General features: G+C 49.6%; 2 protein-coding genes across 3 annotated transcripts in view; both read left to right on the forward strand.

Annotated features, from left to right (window-relative positions):
* The window catches only part of BMP8A (bone morphogenetic protein 8a), a 37,576-nt gene that overhangs the window by 1,767 nt on the left and 10,225 nt on the right, over positions 1-25,584 (forward strand). For both annotated transcript variants that reach the window (XM_032493914.1, XM_032493915.1), the window contains exons 2-3: positions 14,119-14,308; positions 14,703-14,851. In XM_032493914.1, the coding sequence (XP_032349805.1) occupies positions 14,119-14,308; positions 14,703-14,851 (339 nt within the window). The remainder of the gene's footprint in view (positions 1-14,118; positions 14,309-14,702; positions 14,852-25,584) is intronic.
* Positions 16,937-18,756, forward strand: LOC102513512 (succinyl-CoA:3-ketoacid coenzyme A transferase 2, mitochondrial). Its single transcript, XM_032493913.1, is given in 7 exon segments — positions 16,937-16,999; positions 17,001-17,079; positions 17,082-17,743; positions 17,746-17,845; positions 17,848-17,880; positions 17,883-18,266; positions 18,269-18,756. Coding segments are annotated over 7 exon segments (1,536 nt in total). The 3' UTR covers positions 18,484-18,756.

The raw sequence follows: 25,584 nt of genomic DNA on the forward strand, positions 1-25,584 counted from the left end.
CATGACCTCTACGTGGCTGAGCCAGGACAGGCCTAGGTTGTTTGACCCTACATCCAGCGCTCAAGGAGGTGACATTTCTGTGCCAGGAGGGCAGGCTTTCAGGGTGGAGAGAGCTTTCAGAGGGATTTAGGCAGAGGAACTCAGGGGTCGGAGCAACAGCAGGTTTTGTGGGGTCTTTAGCCATTTGCTTCCTAGAGTGGGGCAAGAAGAGGGGACAGTCAAAGAGACCTGTCCTCCCAACACAGAGCTGGTGGGGGGCTCAGGTGGGGGAGCGAGCAGCAGGAGGCAGCTGTTAACCTCTGCTGGGAGCCCATTCCCAGGCACAAGACTCAGGCTGGTGGGTTCTGGTTGCTGCCTTCCTGGTCAGGGGGCAGGAGTGGGAACTTGGGACAGAGGCAACCATATGTGAAGCTGAGGCTGGAGCTTTGTGCTGGGGACAAGCTGATCCAGGGTTTAGGACCAAGAAGAGCTATGGATGCAGTCACCTGAGAATGCCCCCAGGGACACATTCCATCAGAGTGAGTCACTGCCTCACCCACATCCCACTTCCCCAGCATCCCCTGGGTCAAGGCGAGCACAGCCGTGGTGGGAGCATCTGCTATGAATCAGGCAGCAGCACCCTAAGCTCAAATGGACCTGGTTCCCCTTCTGCCTCTGCTGTGTGATCTTTGGCAAGTCCCTTGCCCTCTCTGAGCCTCATATCTCTCCTTGTAAAGTGGGGCTCCTAGTGATCTGTCCTCCGAGTTGTTGTGTCATTGGTTGATAGAGGGTGAGGAGCAGAAAGTCAGCCCTCTCTTTTGGGGTGAACCTGACCCTAGTCAACCCAGTCCCTCCCAGCTGCTACCCAGCCTTGGTGTGGATGTGATGGAAATGTCCCCATGTGTCTTATAGACACGTGAAACCCAGAATCAGATTTTAAAAGCCAACTAAAGTGTTTCTACCTATTTTTAGAATAAAAACTAGCACTTAAAGTTACATAGCCTTATAAGGCCTTGTTCATCCATGTAGAAACTTGTGAATTTGTTTTATCAACCTCATTTCATGGGCTCAGAGAGGTTAAATAACCAGCCCAGGGCTGCACAGCACATCCGTGGCATCATCCGGGCTGTGGATTCCCAGTTTCTTCCCACACCATCTCTGTGTGTTTCATGAAGATTTAAGGCCTCTTACGCTGTGAGATTAACAAGCAGATCTTTGTTCAGTGGAAGCCCGGACTGTGGGTGGGTCCAGCCAGCTGTCAGAAGGGCCTTCTTTATTCTGATGTACTAATTGCGCTAGTAAAACTCTTCAGTTAGAGTGGTTTTAACCAGTAATTACCTAGGCTGCTGTGGGGCATTAGACACCTACCAGGATTGTTTCCTCCTTTGGAGGCCTTGGCCCCAGGCCCCTGAAGGTCAGCAGCCCCTGAACCACCGAGGAATCTAATAGCAGACTGGCTGTGGCATCAGCGCCCACGCCGAGGCTCCCACACCCATTGCCTCCAGCTCTACCTCTGCCGTCAGCCTCACTGGCACCTGAGAAGCCAGGCCGGGTGCTTGCCCGGGCCTCTGACCATCAGTGGCAGCTGTAGGACCCAGAGGCCTGGGCCTCTCACAGGCCTCCCATCCGTGGGTCAGTGGCAGGTGCCCACGTTCCAGGTTGAGAAACTGAGGCACAAACAGCACTGCAGGCAGAAGTCTAGCCAGCAATGAATGGGGCCAACTTCACTTTTGTCCTGACCCTTCCCTGAAGCAAACCACTTTATTCCCGTGGTCTCGGGTGGTTGAGGACAGGGGTGTGGATGAGCTGAGGCTGTTGGATTTGGGAGACGCAGGGCTCAGTGCAAGTGAGGGATCCGGGTGGGGTCCTGCTCAGCCCCCTGACCTTGCAGGGTGACCTTTCACCTCCATGAACCCCAGGGTCACTTTCTTTGAGTCTTTACTAGGGAATTCTTTCATTCTTTCCTGAATTCACTCAACAAATAGTCACGTGGTACCCGCTCTGTGCCAGGCTCGGTTCTAGTTACTGGAATGTAACAGAGAATGAAACAAAGTCCCTGTCCTGGTGGAGCTGACCCTCTAGTGGGAGAGACAGAGAACAGTACATCAGCCATGAAGTGACTGTCACATGGTCTAGACGGTGACACCCCTATCTGGAAACCAGGAGGGGATGGATGACAGAGAGCAGGTAGGACCGGGCCGGGGGTTCTGACCTGAGACTCAGACAGAATTTGCATCTTGACTCCTACCACCTACTGTCAGTGTGATCTGGACTTTCCAGTGGACCTCTTGGAACCTCAGTCTCCTCCTCTGTAAAATGGAGGTACTCACGGTACCCACCCTAGGGGCTGTTCAGGGACTGTGTGAGATGACAGCCAGTGATGACCACGTGCCCGGAACCTCCCCGTCTGTCCTTTCATTTCATCTCACGTTGGCTGTCACATGTTTGTTTTAAAAAGAGGACAGGGAGGCTCTGGGAAGTTAGGTGATTTTCCCAAGGCCACACAGCTGGTCGTCCCCCTGCCTGCTCATCCTCTGCTCTTGTCCTACACAGGAGCCGCTCCTCCCCCCAGCCCCGGGCCCATCATCAGGTGCAGGACATGCTGCTGAATTGGATGGTACCGAATGTATGTTATGAACTGAGGATCCTGTTTTTAAAGTGTCTTTATTGTTGGGAGTTTGCAGATAACACATGCTTGTTATACAAAACTCAGACCACCCAGGAACATATAACACGAGTGCCCCTGCGAGCCCTCCTCCTACCAGTCAACCCCCCAGGCAGCCTCTTTCTGGTTTCTTTTACTTGAACTTCGGGTGGATGGAATCATACCGTGCATACTCTAGGTCTGGTTGTTCACTCAGCACAATTCTTTTCAGAGTCATCCATGTTGTAGCTGTAGTTTATTTTCTCATATAAGTGATTTGCGTTGCATTGCAGGCCATCCTTATCAAGGGACATTTGGGTGGTTGCAGTTTTGGGTTGTGAATAAAGCTGTCTGATCATCCTTGCACGCATCCTTCTGTAGATGTATTAAATCTGGATTTTAATCCTGACTGTGCCACTTGGGAGCTATGAGGCGTCATACATAATCCTTTTAATACGTCTGCACCTCAATTCCTCACCTTTAAAACAAGGTTCCTAAGGGCTGCCCCTGGGGTTTTATAGGACTCAGTGAAACATGCATTGAGGCCAGCTGGATGCCTGCCACATTGCAGGAGCGGAATAAATGGGAGCTGATGTCTTACGTCCTGCTTCTGTGCCTTTGCTCATCCTGTATCCTCTGCATAGAATATACTCACCTCCATTTCTGCTTTTCAAAGGGATGGGCAGGGGTTTCCATAAATCTGACTCCTCCCACCCCCACTTCTTCCAAAGAGAGCAGGCTCCTTCTATGATTAGTGCCGTCTTACTTGGTCGTGTGTATTTCTCTTGGGATTCTGCCTATCTGATTCCGGCGCACATCTGACTGCTCTGTCTCCTACCCACCAGGAAACCATGAACAACCTGAGAACAGGGGCCTAATCTGACTCTCCTGGCACCCCTGCCCACACTCCCCTGCCCCCAGCCCCTGCATAGTTGACGGAAAGAGGACAGGGCAGTGGGAGTTGGGGAGCACTGAGAGCCAGGGGAAGCAGCCAGGGCCTGGCCGGTGGCACAGAGGCAGGACCAGCCTCCCGACCTTTGCAGGTCACCCTGGGCCCTCTCCCGGGACCCAAGTCCCCCCAGGGTCCTGCCTGGAGGCACCTGTTGATGGAAGAACCTTGTAGGCAGGTGACCCCTCATCCCAGCATTGCCACCCAGAGGAACTCCAGGGCGACTGGTTTTACATGGGCTCCATGTCTGCAATTCCAGCTGAAGGGCCCCAACCTGACCTGGCAAGTCTCTGCCCCTCTGGGCCTCAGTTTCCCCATCAATGCAGGGTGGCCCCGAAGGCCTTTCCAGCTCCGACCAAAGAATGCCCCTGCCCTTCCCATGCAGTGATGGGGCTCCCGCAGGGGTGAGGCATGAGCTGGGGGTGCACCGTTCCCCATGGGACAGAGGACATGTGTCACGTGCCCACATCTTTCTGGAAAACCCCACGGTTCAGTTCTTTCCTGGGTTTGAACCAGAAGAACCGCATCCTTCTTGCTCACATCTCCTCGGATCTATTTTTGGCCTTGGCGGCCTTGATGTGGTACCGAGCGCGGTGTCCCCTTTTCATTTGGGCTCTGAAGCTCTGAGGCCTGGACCGGTAATTATGAGCGCAGAGCCATTTATGGAAACCGCTCTTGAAAAAGTCAGTAATGAGAAGTGACTGAAAATACCTCAGACATGAGCGGGGCCTGCTCTCCCAGCGCTGAGATTTCTGGGTGGGAGGAAGCCTTCGGGAGGCAGAACTGGGAGCTGATGGGCCCAGACCTCATTTTAGGTCCGAGGGGCCCTTGGCCTTGTTCACAGAGGGACCAGCCAGACAAGCCCAGCCTGTCCACCTCCAGGGCCCCAGGGAGCTTGTCCTCCACCTCGGGGGCCAGGCCATGAACAGAGGCAAGTCCCGCAGCAAAGTGAGAACACGGGGGCTTCGACAGAAACTCACTGTGACATGGAAGCCACTCCCAGACCAGCAGGATGCTCCTGCCCAGGGGCTGCACGACTGGACCCTGAGCTGCTGTCCTGGGGACCAGGAGCCTTGAGACTAGGGGCCGGGCATCCCCTCTCTGGGTCCCTGGGACTCGAGAGGCTGGATGAGTGGACGGCTGAGGCCTCTCATTTCCTCCCCACATTGTTCAGTCTCTGCCCCCAAATTGTTCACCATCCAGAGGGCACATGAACCAAGGACAGGGAAAGGGAGAGATGGGCAGACTGATCGTGTGGGGTCAGAGAGGGGCGAGGGGGCTTTTACAGCTGGACCAAGAAGAAAGTAGCCTTTAGACTTAGCAGGATGGGGAAACCTGGGGAGAGCGGCTTCAAGGAGGGACTTCAGGGAAGGTGTTTGCAACCAGAAGGCCCAGGAAGCCGTAAGGATGGGCTGGGTCAGCTCAGGGGGCCTGGAAAGCAGAGCCAAGCTTAAGACCCTGCTGTGGGCCCAGTGGGGCTGGGGAAGGGTTTGAGGGCAGGAAGGACTGCCAGACGGGTTAGAAGACTCCATTCTCTTAACAGTCACTCTGGACTGAAGGAAATGGGTATCTTTTGAAGTCTTACTTTTTAGTCAGAAACAAGACAGATTTAGGTTGTCCAAGTGACTCTAAATTTGGTCCAGGGCACAAAAATAGCTGAAGCCTGTGTTGGTGTAGGGCTGGTGGACACAGGGTGTGGCTCTGGAGGTCTAGCCTGTGAGTGGGGGTGCAAGGCCCAGATGTGAAAAGGCAGAAGGTGGCCTGCAGCTAGGGTGGTGGAGGCCGCTTGCCCACAGCAGCCCTTCCTGCAAACGTGGGATCCAGAGGCGGTTTATCAGAGGCCGGAGGAGAAAGCCGGAGTCTGTGATTGTTTGTTTTCTTGGAGCCACAATGGGGATTAAGAAAGTGAAGTCTGACTGCTTCCCCAAGTAAATCTTTGTAGAAAATAAGGTACCTGTGGAACCAGCAGTGGCATTGTGTGTCCCCTGTGCTGGGCCTATGCCCCATCTGCCCAGGCGTCTCAGGGGAGCTCAAGAGTCTTTGCTGGCTGCAGGAAACTACAGGTGGCTTCCAACCCACTTTACAGGGTTGTGGAGAGTCATGGCCTCAGCATCAGTTGAACTTTACTAAATTCTCCCTAGTCACAGAGTTCTTTGAATCACTGTGATGAATTCTTGAAGGCTGAGAAATAGGATTTCTTACACATGAACTGGCCTTGCCTGTCACTCCAGCCTCATCATGGACACCTGGCCCCTGGACCACTCGATTGCAGCTCTGTGGTCCTCCTGGATGTTTCTCAAAGATGCGGGGCTGCTGCATTCATGGTTCCCTCTGCCTGGAAGGCTCTTCCACCACCTCTTTACATGGCTTCACCTGTCCCCTCATTTACCAGGTTTTAGAATAACGAATTGATTCCTAGTGTTCTGTAAAGGCACTGGTCCTCAGTCTCCCAGGAGACCTTTGACAATATCTGGAGACAGTTTTGGTTGTCACAACTGGGGCAGGGAAGGCAGGGCCATTGGCATGTAGTGGGCAGAGGCCAGGGATGCTGCTGACGGTTCTACAGCACACAGGACAGTCACCCACAACAAAGCATCACCTGGCCCCAAACGTCAGCAGTGCCAAGGCTGAGAAATCCCGTGCACAGGTGATCAGAGCTCTCTGAGGAGGAGCACCTAGTGGATATTAACATTCGTGGTACATTTCAGTCTGTTACAGTTATTCTCTCTGATGCTCAAATTGTCCCTTCTTCGGTCTTTATAAAGCCTCTTCAGATTAGCTTCAGGGAACTTTTAACTCTCTCCGGGGAGTTTCAGAGAGCTTCCTTGCCTGCTGGAATGAGATGTTTCAGGCTCTACCTCTGCTTTTCCTGCCCTGGGTCAGAAATCAGCCATTTCAAACGGCCATTTCTCCAAGAGCCCTGGTGCCTTGTAGCAGAGCTGATCATTTGAGACTGCACTTGGGGCAGCAGAGTTCCCCTCTGCCCCTGCGTGGCCACCATTTCTAGGCTGTTTCACTGGACAAAGCTATGTGTTTTCTAAGAGAAAAAAAAATTAAGAGTTCAAACTAATGTTTCTAAATCAAATTTAGGATTACAGAGTTTCACTTAAATTCTTTTTTAATATTTCTGTGTTCTTTTACACTGAATAATTTCATCCTAACAACATTAACATAATAATTGCCTTATCCTACAGTTATTGAGATGTATGTGTATTATTATGTGTGTATGTTGTATATACCATATGTAATAGTTACAGAATAATATCATCATAACAATATGATGACTGAAAAATTCAGATTTATTTTTGGTTTATTTTGTCCTTAAGCTATTCCACTAAGGATGTACAGTCACATTACTCTGTTGGAAAATTACTTGAAATAATTCCTTACTGTGTGGTTAAACCACCAACTCAGTACACCCACCATTCACTTGCTTTATTTTGTATTTTAGTCTTAGGTCTTGCTCTTTGTTTTTGTACTTTGAATTAATTTTGTTTTATACCTACGTGAAATCTTTACCAAATATACAAAGCAAGGAACATTCTAAGAAGCCTGTCTTCTACACTCTGTCTCTGTTCTCTCCTCCCACAAAAGGTAACTACTTTTTTAAAAATTGAAATATAGTTGATGTACGACATTGTGTCGGTTTCAGGTGTACTACATAGTGATTTGACATTTGGATACATTATGAAATGATTACCGTTAAGTCTAGTAACTCTCTATCCCCAAACAAAGTTATTACATTATTGACCATATTACTTATGCTATGTATTACACCCTGTGACTTATTATATAACTAGAGATTTATACCTCTTAATCCCCTTCACTTATTTCACTCACCCCAACTATTTTTTAGTTAATTAGTTTGTAGTTTATCTCTCCATTTTAAAAATATAATTACATATATCTGTGTGTATGATGCATATGCATTTTTATAATACGAGTACCCTTTTTTGACCTTTTTTTTTTTAACCCTTTTTCTTTTTTTCAGAGGGGGGTGGTAATTAAGTTTATTTATTTATTTATATTTAGAGGGTTTATTGGGGATTGAACCTAAGATCTTGTGCATGCTAAGCATGTGCTCTGCTGCTTGAGCTGTATACTCCCCCACCGACTCTTTCTTAAATAAAAGCTATGCTATCTGTACTGTTCATCTTCCTGCTTTTTGAAACAAAACTGTCTCCTGGAGACCACTTTATAGCAGAAGATGGATGATCTCTTTGTTCTAATTTACAGCTGCATAGCATCCCCCCCATGAAAATGTGTCATAGTTCATTTGTTCCATCTCCTATTGATAGGCATTTGGGTTTTTTCCAGTCTTTTTCTATAACAAATTACAAAATTGGGCTGTAACAAATAGCCTTGTACGTACATCTTTTTTGTACTTTTTGTGAGTGTGTCTTTGGGACAGTTTCTTAGAGGTGAGATGTCTGGGTTAAAGCATGTATAATTTTGCAAGATACGACCAGACTCCCCTCTATCCTGATTATGCTATTTTGCATTCCTTCCAGCAGTGCATGAGGGCTCAGGTCCGATTTTAGAGTGTTCTACTTTGGAAGGTTTTTCCAAGTACCACATCTAAAGTAACTCCACCCTGGACTGGAATTGGAGGTATAACTCCAATTATTAACAAATATATATCCAGAAAAACAGAAATAAATACAAATGTGCGCTTATGCATGGGTTAGTATCCAAACATATATTTCCTAGCTCTGTCCACTGAGAGGGCCTAAAAACAATGACATTTCGTTAGTAATGAGCAAACCCTGTGCCCGGAGCTTGGGTTTTAAATCTAATTCTATAAATGTTAGATGAAGTGAACCAGAGCTCCTTGGAGAAGTGACTGATTTCACAGGTGGGGAATGGAAAATCACAAGATGGGCCTGGAGCAGCTGGGGATGCCAGTCAATTAGGAAGTACTCAGAAAAGGATAGGGTCAGGGGGACGGTATAGCTCAGTGGTAGACTGTGTGCCTAGCAAGCACGAGGTCCTGTGTTCAATCCCCAGTACCCCCATTAAAATTAATAAATGAAACCTCCTCCCCCTACAAAAAAGGGTACACAATGGGATATGTCAATTATATCCCAGTAAAACTGAAAGAAAAAAAAGAATGATTTTTAAAAAAAGAAGGATGAGGTGGGGGGCATGTCAGAGGAACAAGGAGCCAACATAAAGACTCTCCCAATGGACAAAGCTGGAAGAATTTGAACAACAGAATGAGTAAACCTTGTATTGAATTATAGCCCATTGAATAAATTAAATATCCACGAACCCATAATGATATAAATAAATAATTGAATGTAATGGGAGAAAGGGCAAATCTTCCTTTCAAGAAAATTCCAACTAATAAATGTGGAGGGAAAGAAGGAAATTGAAAATCACTATTGCAGATACTACAGGAATACTTGCTACAGGCAAGATCTAATGAGTGCTAAAATTAGTGGGGAAATGTCTGAGGAGAAACAGAATATATGCATAAATCTCAAAGTCTTTTCCCTAAGATATTTATTATTTTAAAAAGAAAAATGATGACATTATGGCAAAGATACATGGCAGATACCACCTTAACCAAAGAATTAGTTAACGTCCCTAGTAACAGCATATGTTGAGATTATGTTGTGCAATTTGATGCGCTTAGAAGAGGACATCACTTCCGTGGCGTTCTTCTCCGAAATCTGTAACTTCAGTTAAATGATGAGAAAACATCAGATAAACCCAAATTGGGGGACAAGTCTACAAAATACCTGACCAGTGCTCTTCACAGGTGTCAAGGGCATGATAGGGCTTGTTACAGGTCAGAGCAGACCTGGGAGACCAGAACCTCAATGTGACGTGGGATCCAGGATTGAATCCCGGAACAGAAAAAGGACATTAGTGGAAAAACTGGTAAAATTCAAGAAAAGCCTGTAGTTTGGTTAATAGCATTGTAGTGGTGTCAGTCTCCCGGTTTTGATCATTATGCTGTGGTTTGGTTATGTAAGATGTTATTAGGCAAAGCTAGGTACAGTGTGTGGGAATTCTCTTCCTATTTGCAGCAAGTTTTCTCTAAATCTGAATAATCTAAAATTACTTCAAAATAAAGTATAAAGCATAAAGTGACCCCACACATCCCTCCGGCATTACACCCCCCCTCTTGCTGTCATTTGCAGCGCTCATCACATACAGTGGTCTTGTTTGTTTTCACTCTCTTGTTTGCTACCTGACTTCCCCACTGCACATAAACTCTGTGGAGACAAGGGCTGGCCTTTCTTTTCTTTTCTTTTCTTTTTTGAAGAATAGTTGAGTTACAATACTGTGTTAGTTTCAGGTATATAGCAAAGTGATTTGGTTTATATATATATGTATATGTATTCTTTTTAAAAATTCTTTTCCATTATAGTTTATTACAAGATATTGAATACAGTTCCCTGTGCTATACAGTAAACCCTTATTGTTTATCTATTTTATATATAGTATCATGTATCTGTTAATTCCAGACTCCCAGTTTATACCTGTCCCCCTTTCCGCCTGGTAACCATAAGTTTGTTTTGTATGTCTGTGAGCCTGTTTCTGTTGTGTAAATAAGCTCATTGGCCTTCTTCTTGACTGCAGTTTCTCCAGTGCCTAAATAGTGACTTGCACACAATAAGCATTGCTTTCAAGTGTGTTGAATAAATAAATGAATTAATATTCCTGGATATGGCTGTGAAAAACGAATGGAAAAGTGAGTGTTCTTAGAAAACCTCCAGAGCACGAGAAGGCAGCATATGCAAGAGTCTTCTCCCACGTGCCTGAAGGTGAAACCATGGGGCCCCCCAGATTAGGAATCCTTGCCCCAGGTTTTGCGAATGGGGGAAATAATTTGCTACCCAGAAACCTTGTTCCAAATATTAGCGGTTCCCCCAGGGCCACCTTGGAGAGATTCCTGGCAGGATGTATCTCAGATGGCTGGGATCTAGAACATAGGCCAGGCAGAGGGCACCCCCTCCTCTCCACCCCCAGCCCAGCCTGTCTGAATCTACCAGGGGTCGTGGCAACGAACTTCCCAACTGGCAGCAAAAATGTACTGGGAAAAATGGAGAAATCATGTTGTGCAGGCCTTGGCCTTTCCCCTCAATTCCCTCTGCAGAGCATCCCATGGTAGCAGTAGTTTGGGAAGCAGGGACAGGCCAACTCCAAAGTGGGTTTATGCCCTTCTTGCAGCATTGGACGCTGGAGGGCCCTGCAGTGGATAGAGCCTTGGATGGGAGTCAGGACTCCCAACTTCACCTGTGCATAAAAGTGAGAGGACCCTGTATGCCCCGATCTCTGTCCTTTGAGCTCTGATATTCTGGGAATCTTCAACACTTTCATAAAGAAAGGTTCAGTTTTTGTTTTGTGCCCGAGCCAGAATACAGTGGACCACCCCACTGGCATTGCTGAGGGGCTGCCTCCCCCAGCCTGGGTTTCTTTGGGAGATTCCAGACCTTGGTTATAAGGGAAGGTGGAGGCTGGGTACAAATGTACATCGAACAGGAAATTCTCCTGAATGATAGGGTAGAAGCATTTGCTGGACCATAACCAAGTACTGGCCACAGTAGCAGACGGGGCTTTTTACACTTTCCTTTGACCTGGTATCAGATGGTCACTTGGCAGATGTGTATTCTGAGACCCAGAGGATCGAGTGTCTTGACAAAGGTCAGGCAGATGGAAAGGGGGCACTTGGAAGCTATTGAAATGCCTTTCAGTTGAACTGATATATTTCTGTTATATAATCTTTCATTTCATACTATTATTTAGAAAAAGAAAATTGAGTGTCTCCCTTTCCTCTCCCATGGCTGTTAAGTTTCATACACGAAACTCTTGATGGTGCTGGCAGGATGTTATCACTTTGATATGCCGATTAAGTTAGGAAATTCGAGGTCAACACGCCTCCCAACTCCTAAGGAATGGCCATCGCTCCTATCCCATGACCCCTGTCCTTTTCAAAGCCCTATGTGAAAAGGGTCCTAGTATCCCCATTTCCCAGATGAACAGAATGAGGCCATCCAAGGAAGGTACTTATTGCTGGTGGCATCAGGGCTGGGACCAGAAGCCCTAGCTTTAAGTCAGAGCATCGACACTTCTCAATGCAGTTTTAGTGGTGAAAGCAGGGCCAGCCTGTGCAGGAACTACCATAGGGGCACCCAGGTCCCACTACATTCTGTTCCTCAACACCAGCTCTGGAGAAACATCTTCCCTAATTCGCAGAAGCAGCCATTGAAAAGCTGTATATCCAGACTCAGCAAAGAAAGGGGATACTCTCCTTTGGCCAGTTACACTGATACCTTGTTTAATGCAGCATCCCAAAAGTTTTATCAATTTCTGATGAAAATCATTTTCCTAAAATTGTCCCATCTCCGGTGCTTGCCTAGAACAGCTAGGGTGAGCAGTTTTTGCTACTGGAAATACTGGTGGGGGTGGGGTAGTGATTTCACAAACCCACAGGAGGGAAGCTTGGAGCTGTGGTCAGTCAGGTGAACAGGGCTCTCTACCCCAAGCATGTGGGCCCCTAGGTCAGCAAGGAAGGAGACCACAGAGTGTGGTGCCCACAGGAGCTGGTAGGTTCATGGTTGTTCCCTCAGTCTTGGATCCAACATGAGTCAGTGTCACACCTGCAGACAGAGGTTCCCAGTGACCCACCTGTAAACCCCTGCTGTGCCTCGGGGGCAGATACAGTTAGGATGCTTTGAGATGGGTCAGTAGAGGGTGAGACTGAGTGACCCCTTCTCACTCTCTGTGCCACACCCTGTGACAGCCACCAGCCTGGACTTATTTCAACCTACAGGAATGTTTACACAACCATGGAACAGAGATGGTCTCTGTAGGCCACAAATCCACAGAGATTGTCCCCAGAGCTGTGTGAATGTGTCTGTAGGGAAGAGGGGACTCATGTGGCGATAGTCATGGTGAGCATCACTTGGCAAAGTTCCAGACCCCTGCCCTCCACGCCCTTCCTGTGTGGGAGGAACCGCATCCCGCCTGTGTCACGCTGCCTCTGAAACAGCCTGGCTCGTGGGTGGGCATTTACTGTGGGTCCAGCACCCTATTAGATGATGGATGTTCTATTTTCTCTCCTCCCTGGTCTGGGGCAGAAAAATTCATCTCCTACCCAAACATGTGTGTCCACTGGCCTTACCCAGCACAGCTGTTTGCCCATCCATCACTGGACCAGATTCCCACCATGAGGACAGGAAGTGCTCCCACATCCGCCTCCACTACCAGCCTGGTGACTTGTGGTCACTGAGCCCAGTAGCCAAAGAGAGAATTTTTAAAAAGATTCACAAACATGTAATTAAAATCTCAGTATTGGTTTTGGAAGAAGGCGCTGGGCGGCTCCTACCCTTGTTTTGTGGAAACACAGATTTTCAGTATTTGAAAGTGACAGGAGGCTAAAGTGAGATGCTCTAAATATACTATCCAGGGCATATCCGGGCAGCTGGGGAGATGTGGGCTTTATTCCATTCCTGCGGTCTCTTGCCCAGACTGTTAGACCAGCCCCGCCACCGGCCACCTTGGTCCCCTCCAGCCTGGGCTTTACCCTCGCCTCCACACATAGCTTACAGTCCAGCCTCAAACCATGCAGCTCTGCTGCCCAGAACCCTGAGCCCCATTGGCCAGAGCACAGCCCACACTCTGAGGGCAGGATTCCAGCCCTCCCCAGTAGGCCACAGCCAGACTCACACCATAGCCCCACACAGCTGGACGGTGGGCAGCCCTGGCACCCCACACCTGTGTGTAGAACGCCCTCCTTGCCACCTTCTCCACCTGTCCTTAAAGGCCAGTTCTGGTGTCACCTCCTCCGGGAAGCCTGCTCAGATCACACCATGGGATCCTCCACTTCCCCAGCACTTGACTGGGCCTCTCCAGGAGCTGTCATACTGCCCTGCTTCTTCCTGTTCTTTTCCATGTATCCTTCTCCCTCCCCTTCTTCTTTCACCTTGTCCCAGAAAGGGTCCTGCCGTCCTTTGGCCCTTTGCTGGGTTTTATGCCATTGTTTTCCCTGCTGGTGCCGTCGTTCCTCAGTCTAGGCCTTTGCTCACGCTGGTCCCTTCCTCTGCCATGTGCTTCTCCCTTGACATCATGGCAAATCCACTCTCAGCCCTCAAGGCCCAGCTCCAGAGTCAGCTGCGAGCCTGCTCTCCGCCCACCTCCCATCCACACAAAGCTGACCCTGGGGAGAGCCCCATCCCTCAGCTATGTCCCTGCTGCCATGTGGCCCTTTTCCGCCATGGACCTGACGTCCATCTCCCAGAGGAGGGGCCCGTCCTCTGCCTCATCTGTGGATCTGCGAGTCAGCAGGCAGCCGAGCGGGGCAGGTAGGGTTTGGGGCTTAGGAGCCAGAAATGTCAGCTGTCCTTGTGGGTACCTGCCGTGTACTGTGCACAGAGCCCCCTCCACACCTGGGAGGCAGAGCAGGGACAGTCCTGTTCACGAGGAGGGAGCCGGCCCACCCAGGCTGCCCAGACCCCCAGCTCCCACCTGGCCCCCCCAACCTGGAGCCTGAGCCAGAACCACGAGTGACCGCCAGCCCTGCTTTGTCCTGCAGTGGAGCATGACCATGCCCTGGGCCACCAGGAGCCCCCCTGGAAGGAGTTCCGCTTTGACCTGACCCAGATCCCAGCAGGGGAGGCTGTCACAGCCGCAGAGTTCCGGATTTACAAGCTGCCCAGCGCCCAGCCGCTCAACCGGACCCTCCACGTCAGCATGTTCGAGGTGGTCCCGGAGCAGTCCAACAGGTGCCCGCCCCACTCCCTGCCGCCCGCTCGAGTCCGGCCCAGCCCTGGGGCACATTTCCCAGAGGACAGAAGGGGAGCTTCCTGGGCAGCACATCCTCAGAGAAGAAAGATGCTGGCCCAAGGCCTGGTGTCCCCATGCGGAGAGGCCCAGCATCAGTCCAGGCTTCAAGTCCCCGCCCTGCCGTCCTGGATGTGGGCTCCTGAGCCTCAGTTTCCCCAGCTGTACACAGGCACAATAACACCTTTGTACGGTAGATGCAGTGAGAAAAGGCACGTGAGGCGCTCAGGCCAGAGCCCGGCGGGGTAGATGCCCCACTAACGGGCCCCAGGCGAGCACTGGAAACTCCAAGGCAGCTGTGCCGGCCCTCAGTTAATTGTTCTTTCATGTCCACAGGGAGTCTGACTTGTTCTTTTTGGATCTTCAGACGCTCCGATCTGGGGACGAGGGCTGGCTGGTGTTGGACGTGACAGCAGCCAGTGACCGCTGGCTCTTGAACCGTAACAAGGACCTGGGACTCCGCCTCTATGTGGAAACAGAGGATGGTAAGACTCAGGGGTCAGCAGAGAACCTTCCGCAGGGGGCTCCTCCGAGGAAGCTGCTGGCAGCAGACACAGTTGGCACCACCTCCCTTGGCCCTGAAGGAGGCCTGGCCTTTCTCAGCTGTGCCCTGAGGTGACAGTCCCCTCCCCACCGCGCGGGCCCAGGGGAGAAAGGGTAAGGTTCCCGCAGTGCCGGCCAGCAGGAGGCCCCTACCAGCCCTGAGCCCATCCTCTCCTTCTGCAGGACCAACAGTTGAGTTGCTAAGAGTGAGTCCATGTTTTCCCTCCTCAAGAAATGGGCGTTTCTTCCTACTCTAAGGAGCTGCCTTCTCCACCATGGCTTTCTGTCCTGGGCAGGGCTTGAGGGGAAGTGGCCACACCCTCAGGCCCTGAGGCAGATGCCGGGGTGTGAACCCCCACTCTGCAGCCTTCTAACACAGTGAGCTTGGTAGGCAGTACCTGCTAGTACTTGCTTTTCCAAGCGTTGGTACCCTCCTCCGTGGAATAAGGATTCATACATTCATTCAGCAGGTGTCTGGAGGGGAGCCTCCTTTATCCCTGGCAGTGGGGGTAGAAAGGTCAAAGGCAGGCCCAGGGTTGGCGGGCCTGAGGTATAGCAAGGGGCCTCCAGGACTGGAGCACAGGGGCCCGGGAGCCACTGGGAGGAGATGAGGTGGGCAAGATATTAAATATTAAATATCATTTTATTTAATCACAGTGGGGGATGACAGGGTCTGACCTGGTTTTTATAAAACAACCCTCTGAGACACTCTCCCTCACGAGGTGTAGCATCTCTCCAGCCCCTTCAGTGTTGGCTCTGCTCAGTGACTTGCTTCCCAAAAGTGTGGCCGGGGTGAGGCTGTGACTTGCAGTGGAGGGAGCTGAGCAGCCCCGCCCCTGCCAGGCACTCAGGCTCCCAGGAATAGTCATTAGATCCCAGGTGCCCTTGACCTGATGGAGTGAGAACAGCACGCAGCTCTGTGGTCTTTGTCCCCAGAACCCTGAACCCCAGTCTCACCATGAGTAAAACATCAGATAAACCCAAATTGCAGGACATTCTGCAGACTACTGACAAGTACTCAAAACTGTCAGGGTCATCAAAAACAAGGGAAGTCTGAGAAGCTGTGAGAGCCCAGAGGCACCTAAAGAGTTGTGATGACTAAATGCCACGTGGGGCCCTGGGTGGGATCCCAGAAGAGGAAAAGTCACTGGGGAAAAGCAATGAAATCCCAGTACATTGCTGTGTTAAATAATAAGATACTGATATTGCTTCATTAGTTGTGACAAACGTTACCATAGTCATATAAATGCTAACACTGCCCAGAGGAAATTGGGTCTAGGTGTGTGGGAACTTTGCAAATTTTCTATAAATCTCAGCTATTGTAAAATAAAGTTTATTTATTTTATGTACTAAATAAAGACCCCCCTTACCTCAGTTGAGAGAGTAGACTGGGGGAGATGAAAATGAAGTCAGAGGCCCCGGGAGCCTCACAGGGTTGAAGTGGGAGCTGTGGGGGGCTTGTTACAGCAAGGACACAGAGAGGGGTGCACAGAGGAGCCGCGGGTGATGGGGACTGAAACAGTGGGTCTTGTTAATACCTTTTGTTTGGTTTAGGGTTTTGTTTTGTTTTTGCCTAGGCTGGGGAAAAATAAAGGATGGGCAGGTTTGAGGCAGAAAATCAAGGTGTCTCTTTCAGCGGAAATTATTGAGGCCCTGGTAGCGGTCCATGCGTTCTGGGACAAGGAGCGTAGGGGACACAGTTGTGGGAACTGCTGACTTGGAGTGGGATTTGGGGCGGGGGGACAGGAGCAGCGCCCCTGCGAGGGAGGGTGACAATGGACAGGGAAGGAGACAGTCCCCAGGCTTCCCCAGAGGGACGCCTGTTCCGAGCTTCCAGGCTCCCGGCCCCGGGTCCCTCCTGCCGGCTGGTCATTGGAGCTGGAGACTGAGCCGGTGGCAGGGACCCGCCAGGCCGCCGCCTCACCGCCAAGCGAGCCTTACTCCGTGATGCGCGGCGGGGCGCTAGCCGCCGCCGCAGCCTGTCCCCACTTGTCCCCGCCGGGCCCAGCGCCGGAGCAGAGCGGACGATGGCGACCCTGCGGCTCCTGGCATCGGAGCTTGGGCCGCAGGTCCCTGCCGGCCTCTCAGGGGCCCGCGCTGGCGACCAGCGGCGTGTGCGGCTTCGCCAGCAGCGCCCGGGCGCGCGCTAAGTTCTGCACGGACCCCGTGGAGCCCTGAGAGACATCGCGGGAGGCGCGAGGATCATGGTCGGGGGCTTCGAGCTCTGCGGGATCCCGGAGAGCCTGATCCGGGCGCTGCTCAAGACCCGCGTGAAGGACTTGACCGTGGTCAGCAGCAACCTGGGGGTGGACAACTTCAGGTTGAGCCTTTTACTGGGGACCAAGCAGATCACCCGCATTGTGTGCTCGTACGTGGGGGAGAACGCGCTCTGCGAGCACCAGTACCTGGCGGGCGAACTGGAGCTGGAGATCACACCCCGGGGACCCCGGGCCGAGCACATCCCTGCAGGGGGTGCCGGTGTGCCCGCCTTCTACACACCCACGGCCTACGCGACCCTGGTCCAGGAGGGAGGCGCACCCTCCAGGTACCTCGAGGAAGACAACATCGCCATCCTGAGTCAGCCCAGAAAGGTGAGGGAGTTTCACGGGCAGCATTACCTTCTGGAACACGCCATCATGGCCGATTTTGCTTTGGTGAAAGGGTGGAAGGCCGACCCGGCCGGAAACTTCATTTTCAGGGCCAGCGCCAGGAACTTCAACAGCAAAGCCGCCAGAACCTCAGTGGTGGAGGTGGAAGAAGTCGTGGATGCGGGGTCATTTGCCCCAGAAGACATCCAGGTTCCTGACATTTATGTAGATCGTGTCATCCGGGGGGGAGGGGGGAATATGAGAAAAGAATTGAGCGTGTAACCATTTGGAAAGAGGAAGATGAAAGGAGCAAGTCTACGGATGGTGTGAGGACACGGATCATCAAGCGGGAGCTCTGGAATTTGAGGATGGCATGTATGCCAATTGGGCATCGGGACCCCTCGTCTGGCCACCAGCTACATCAACCCCAATATGACCATTCATCTTCACAGTGAACATGGAATCCTGGTCCTGGGTCCGTTTCCACCAAAAGATGGGGTGGATGCAGATCTCATCAACGTGGGCAAGTAAACAGTCACCGTTCTTCCCGGGGGCTGTTTTTTCTCCAGTGATGTATCATTTGCCATGATCCGAGGGAGCCACATCCACCTAACCTTCCTAGGAGCCATACAGGTTTCCAAGTATGGTCACCTGGCTAACTGGATGACACCTGGCAAGAAGGTGAGAGGAATGGGGGGTGTGATGGACCTGGTGTCCAGCACCAAGACCAGAGTGGTGGTCCCCGTGGAGCACTGCACCAAGGCCAAGAGCCCAAAATCTTGGAGAAATGCACAATGCCACTGACTGGGAAGCGGTGCGTGGACCGCATCATCACTGAGAAGGCCGTGTTTCACGTGCACAAGAAGAGAGGACTGACTCTGATTGAGCTCTGGGATGGCCTGATGGTGGAGGACATCCAGAGGAGCACGGGGAGCACCACTGCCTTCTCCCCGAATCTCAGACCCATGCAGCAGATCGCAGCCTAACTGGTAAGTGGCCTTGGTCCCACTGTGACCTCACAGGACTGCATCCGAGGAGGACACAATCACATTTCTGCACTTCACCAGCGTCTGGCCAGTTCTCCCCTGTCGTCACCCCAGACACCCTGCCACTAGCCGGGCTTTGTTCTCTCAAGAGGAATAGAACTGTAATTAAAAACCAAAGGGAAACCGAGACCTTGGCCTTGTATGTTCTGTGAGTTCTGAGAAAGCTCTGCTACAGTCGCTGAGACGTTGACGCCCTCTTCACTGTCTGTGATCTTTAACGTTAAATTCTGTGCAGCTTGAGATGATCCCACAGGAAGGGTTTCACCGAAGCACCTTCCCGCATGGCTGAATCATGAAATGTAGAGAAAAGTGATGGGGGAGGAACAACTCCACCCAGAATCACTGCAAAGGCACCGTTTTACTGCAACCATGAAAACACACGTGTAAATGTGAATTTGTGGTCAGCGGAAATGTCTGAATGAAAGATGTTTTCCCTTTGGCCCCTCTGACTTTCCTCTGGGGCTTTTCATTTTGTCGCTAAGTTTCGTTTCCCTGTAGCCTCTCCTCCTCCACCCCCCCACCCCCACCCAATAGCTAAATAGATGTCTCTAGAAGGGAAGAAAACTGTCTTGGTGGCCAGTGAACTGGTAATGGGGCAACTGAAGGGGGAGAGACCGTTGGTGCCAACATCTCGCCGGGAAGTCTCCCCTGTGAATAAACAGCTCGTCTGTGCGTCACCAAAGGCTTAGGACAGGAGGTGTTCTAGAAACCTGACCGATGGTCTCAGATGGGTTTTCTCCTGTGTTCCTGTGTCATCCTGAACAGACACTTAGACCCTTCCTCTCTGTTACGGAGCCCGAACAGGCCTCTTGTTAACACTCCCTTGTAACCCAAGAGGGGCAGTGAGGTACCTCTTCCTGAATCCACAGTCTCAAATCCTAAAAAGAAAAAACTGAGTTAATCTATGTGTGCACACATGTGTGTGTGTGTGTGTGTGTTTGTGTGCAGGGTTCACACCCAGGCTCGCCATGGAGCCCGCACTTTCTCAGAGCAGCGCCAGGGCTGCACACACAGGATGGGAGCTGGTGGGTCAGAACAGGACCAGTTGCAGCTGGTCAAGGAGGGCCTGTCAGAGGGGCCTCACTGGAGTGTCACCCCAATGGGAGGGCCAGGGCCTGGGATGGAGGGATAGTGCTCCCTGAAGGGACAGCCACAGGGTGTCTCAGGGGACCGTGACCAGGCGGGCAGTGGATGGACGCTACTGAGGGGACTGTGCGGCACCTCTCGGGGTTTCTGGGGAGGTGGCCCTGATCTGCCCTGGGTGTCAGGAGGGGCTTTCCAGCAGCAGTGTGGAGCAGGCAGAAGTTTCCAGAAGCAGGCAAGTGAGAGGGCTGTTAAGATAGTAGAAAGAAGGAAAAGCATTGCGTTCCTCCTTCTCCCACAGTGAGGAAATAACCTACGGGACAGAAGCGGACTGGGTCACAGCTGGGATTCCCTGCAAAGCTTTCAACCAGGCGTCCTGATTGTCCTTCACTGTGGCACTAGGGTCACATCCATGACTGCAGGCTGAGTTGGGGCAGGTGCCACGGGGAAAAGTGCAGTCTCTCTGCGCCTAGGATACCTCAATCCAATCCTTGACCAAACAGTTGCACTAAGAAAAGCCAACAGTGAACACAGCCTTGGGGGCCCCGAAGATCTCCCTGGCCCCCTACCCCAGGGACAGGGCTCTCCAGGGACCCAAGGACCGGACAGCAGCACACAAGCCTGGAGGGCTCCCAGGCCAAGGCTGCCCCACCTGCCTGCAGGCATGGAGCTCCACTCCACCTGCCCGCATCACTCCAGGGCCACCTCCTGGTGCTGTTACAGACTTTCCCATCTGCGGCGGGGCCGCTGTATGTCTGTGGCTCCACATCATCAGGGGCCTGCAGCTTCCTCATGACTCTGATTTGTGTAACCCAAACTCCCTGAAGGGCTTCTCGCTGGGCCCTTCCAGTGTCCACTCCTGCAGCCGACAGCCTCCTGTCTCAGCAGGGTCACCCCTGAGTGGAGCCTCTAATGGGTCCAGTGCATGTTTGTGGCAGGTGATGTCATAGGTCAAAGGTTAGTCTCTGGTTGATTAGTTGTTCAGTCAACTCTGGCCCATGGACTTGGGGCTAAAGCACAGCTGTATAAGGACTGACCTTTTAGCAGGGCTGTGAGTGGGGCAGGCTTGTCCTTGACCTGTGAGTGGGGCGGAGATGTCCTTGATTTGTATGGCGGAGGATCGGATCATGAGACTTGCTAATGGAAATGACATGTGTTTATGTATGTGCACGTATGCACTCTCACTATAAAAATGTGTGTACATGTTTGTGTGTACATGTGTGTGTATGCATGTGCATCAGTGTTGCAATATCTGGGTGAAATGTACATGGAAGTGGGATGCTCTACACTGAGTTTAAGAACCATAACAACGAGTGGTAATCATGCCCCTGTTGTTTAGTCTAAAAAATTCCACAGGGAAAGGACATGAAGAGGTTCTACCACATTCTCATGTCTGTGATGAAAGCCAGAAAATAACCTAAATATCTGAAGATGAGCTAACATCTAAATATTATGATGTCTCTACTCAAAGGAATATTATACATTTGAAATATTCATAGTTGAGACTTTAATAACTGGGAAAATGTTTTATGTGAAAAACTTGGGAAAAAATACAGACTCCTTGGTTATGGTCACAGTTGTGTAAAATTTAAATTGACATATGACAATATCCGAGATACATGAAAATGATGTGGAGTGCGGAGGGGGTTTATGGGTGATTTAAAAAAATTTTTTAACAACTATTTTTATATTGCTTTTACAATTAAAAAAACAAGAAGTCATTGGAAATACAAAGAGATACAAGAAGATTGTTTCATTGGTGGAGTCAACTTTTCCAGGGATAATCAGTGTGTTTTTCCCACATCCTTAGTCTTTAAGCAGCTGTGGGTAAATCCCACTTTTACAAGCATCTATTCCTAGGCTGGGCCCTCAATCATGTCCCTGCCTGCAGCCTTTTCCCTCTTTGTTTTTAAACCACCAACCCAGTGGTTAAGACCTTAAATGGGTAAAAATTTGGGCTCCGGAATTAGACTGAGGAGGTTGAACCCTGGCTCTGGGACTTGGGGCAAATGTCTCTCTGCCTTGAGCCTGGGGGCTCATTTAGGATGGTGAGTGCCCTGCTCTCCGGCTGTGCTCAGCAGAGCAAGTGTTCACGAAGTCTTGGCAGCTGCTCCAACCAGTGGGTGTTACAGATCCTATGCTGATCCCCAGAAAGTGTAAGGTGGAAGGTTGAACTCGAGCCTCAGAGGTCAGGACGGAGGTGGGGACCCTGGTTCTGAGAGTCCCTAGCACTGAGGCTCTGGGCCATCACTGATGGGCTCTGACATTTCTTAGTGAAGCAGGGGTTCCATGGGGTCCAGGTGACTGTGAAGACAGACAGAGATCATCATGTGAATTGACTGAAAGCTGTAAAACGCTGTCACAACTGGCAGTGTCCATGACCATCACTAATCCTGGCCCTGGGCTTGAGAGGCCCCTTCCCCCATCTCCTGCAGCCCTGTCCCCTGGGGGCTGGGGCTGGATGTGGGACTCTGGTCTTCAGAGGAGGAAACCGAAGCACAGTGGGTCCCTTGAGGCCTCAGCCTCCATTCTCCTAGCCCACTCGAGCCTTGGCAAGGAGGTCCCTGCTATGTCCCCCTGTGGGATCTGGGTGTAACGGAGCAGGACGCTATGGGGGCTTCCCAGGACAGACACGACCCCCATATCCTCTGCTGTAAGTCCCTCTGAAGTACCCAGATAATAGTCGCTCGTGCATGTTTCCTGAGTTTTTTAGATGCTAAAACCCATCACCAAATGGAAGAAATTAACTACTTAATGCTCATGAGCTTCATATCCCCCATATCATCTGGTGCCTAAGAATTGATCACCATCAACCAATCAGAATTGTGCACAGCTGATCACACACTCTGGGATGCCCCTCCATCAGCTGGCCTTAAAAATGCTCAGCTGAAAACATTTTGGGGAGTTCAGGGTTTTTTGGGCATGAGCCATCTGTTCTTCTTGCTCTGCCCAGCAACAAATATTTTTCTGCTCCAAACTCCAAGGTTTCAGTAGTTTTTTGGCCTCACTGTGCGTCAGGCACATGAAATTGCGTTCAGTAACAATTTTGGCGAAACCAGCCTAGGAGTCTGCGGCAGGTCGACCTCGGCCAGAGGCTGTCTGTTCCCTGGGTCCCCAGCAGCTGCCAGAGCTCACTTCACTCCAGGTAACCAGCAGGGACTCTCCATGACAGGCATGGCCGCCTCTGCATGAGGCTGTTTGAAGCTAAGAAAGGCCCAGAGCTACGATCCACATTCGGTGTGGCTTGGGGGTGAGTCGCTCCAGCTTGGGCAGGCTGGGGATTTTCCACTCCATCTGGGCTCATTCCCTTTTGGGAAGTAAGCCACTCTGGGCCTATTGGGAGCTACTCTGGAAGACTCTGGGAGTGGAAGTGGGATTTTGGGGCTACCCCTCATGTGATCTTTTGTCTGTGGGACCATGTTTGTTGTTTGTATGTGTGTGTGTGTCAGTACTTACACTGGCCTGTTGGTTGAGATGTCTTTGGTGAGTAAAAGGGCTTGTGTGTGATGACACCAGGGTGTCCTTCCCTACTGAGTTGACTTCACCTGAGGCGAAGTGTTGGTTGGGATTTTCCCCTTCTAGCCTTGGTGGTTCACTCAGCTTCACCCCTGATGCGGCATTGGCTGGGGTTCTCAACCCTTTTGGAAAGATGAGGCGTTGGTTGGGAATCCCTCTTCCGGGGCTGGGGAACTGTGACCCTGACAGACCATTCTGAACTGTTACTTGCTTGATATTTGATAACATCAGCTTTGAATAATTAAATATGGAGGACCAGAGCTCTGCTCCATTTTAAAGTCCCCCTAGGGTATATTTTGCAAAACTAGGAGATCTTCAGCTATGCTCCCGTAAATGAAAGAAAATGATATTTTCGTTGTAACACTGTGTGAGTTCAGTACTCCCTGAGATCTGGAGAATAGTGGCCCCTAATGGCTCTGCTGTTATGTCAAAGTGGGCCTTTTGCAATTGCTTTGGCTTTTTTGGTTGTGTGTGTGTTTGTGTGTCTCCGCACCACAGTCCAAATACTGTTGTCTCTTCCTGGTTTTACTGAAAGTGAGACATGTGTATGTGAACAAATGATACATATATTATTGTCTATGACTGTTATTTCTTTAAACTGAAGTGGATATTTGGGAACTGGGAGGAAAAAAAAAAAACCCTGAAAATAGCCAAGATGGTTGGGTTTAGTAAAAGGAGTTAGAGGACGGATTTGCGTTTCTCTTCCTATGCCTTTGAGATGTGGGTGATCTACCTGGGCTCTCAAGGAAGAAAATGTGTGGGTTTTTTTTTTTTTTTTTTAATTCAAGCAGAAAAACTGAGATCTCTGGTTCTGTCTGTCTTTTAAAAAGTTAACTTGTAAATGAGCTCTATTTAATTGACTTAAAAGTAACTGCTTATAAATTAAATACTTCTAAGTATAAAAGAAGCTAGACAGAACAAATATCAGGTTCATGTGATCTAGGAAACATTCAATGTTGACTTGATTTCTGATATTAAAGCTAGCTTAAGCTTGTTGGTATAATCAATACAGACATGTCTTTTATTGTACCTAAGTTTACTGAAGGTCAGTAAGTTCATGTTGTTCCTATTGCAGAGTTTGTCAGCAGAAAGAAATTAATGGGTATAATGAAATTCTTGTAAGTCAATGAAATGCATAGCGATAAGAGCTTCTGGGTGAACTCTTTAGAAATAGTGTTTTAGGAATGTCTACTTTTAAATGATCTCTTCAGATATTTGGTAACTTGAAATTTTAGAGTTGTGCTGTACTGAATTAAATGATGGAAATTTATGGAATAGTTGACTAGCTAGGTCATTCCCAAACAAAATAAGATACTGAAACATTCACTAGAGATTGAGTTTTTTTTAAGAGTTGAGGATTCTAATTTAAATGTGTAATTAAAGCTACTAAAAATCATAAAGGAAACACTTCAGTATACAGTAGGAAAGTAGGCTATATGTTTTGAGTAAAAAAAAAAAAATTGAGGCATGGAATTGCAGTTTGTTAAAGGAGAAGGAAGTGATTCGGTCCTAGAGCTGGTTGTTTCAAGATGGGGGAAAATGTGGGATAAATTAATATGGTTACAGAAAGTTGTGGAAAGTTTGTAGAAAGAGAGACCTGAAAAAGGAGTTCTGTGCACGGTGGGCCTGAGAGTAGGTTAGACTTACTTAGGTAAATGGATTTTTGTTATTAAAAGTAGGCTGGTACAGGACTGGGTTTGGTTCCTCTCTGTTAAGAAAACAAGTTTGCCTAGAATGTTTCTGATAATAGGTTGTGTGGAACTTTTTGATATTTTTGACAAACTTCCTATCAGGTTCTAGTTCAAGTTCTTTTGACTTCGGCTGACTTTGGGATGCTTTGGAGGGTCCCGGAGTCATCTCAGCAAAACATACTGAACTAAGATTGGCCGGTGTGTTGAATTTCACGAGAAGCGTTGTCAAATGAGTGAAAAGCCTCGGATTATGCAGTATGGATGAATGTTGTTGCTCTGGACATTCTAGAAATTATGTAGAGTTTCTGAAATTTAGATATGTCCCGGTATCATGCTATCAGTCATGGTTCTGGTTGTTATCTTAAAATTTTGTATGTCACAGCAACTTGATTAAGCTTCCTTGTCAAAAACATTGTGATCAGATCTCTTGCCATGCCTTTTTGGGCCATTTGCCATCCATAGAGTTAAGCTGATGTTTTGCAGAACTGCTTCATCTTCAACAGTATTCATAGAAAGGACTATTTGACAAGTACAGGTTTCTTTTAAATCATACAGCTGAGCTGGGTAAGGTATCTAAGAAGTCTGATGAAAACTCTAATTTCATAAAACTGTTAGTAGAAGGGATTAATTGTATAGGATTAAGTGAACTGATGAACATGGTTTCAATTTTTGGGTTGTCTGAATTACTACTGGCTTTTAATCTATGTTTTCTAATTGAACTGTTAATCAAATATTTGTCTCCCTATCAACA

The sequence above is a fragment of the Camelus ferus genome, chromosome 13 (assembly GCF_009834535.1).
Source record: "Camelus ferus isolate YT-003-E chromosome 13, BCGSAC_Cfer_1.0, whole genome shotgun sequence".
In the NCBI taxonomy this organism is placed as follows: domain Eukaryota; kingdom Metazoa; phylum Chordata; class Mammalia; order Artiodactyla; family Camelidae; genus Camelus; species Camelus ferus.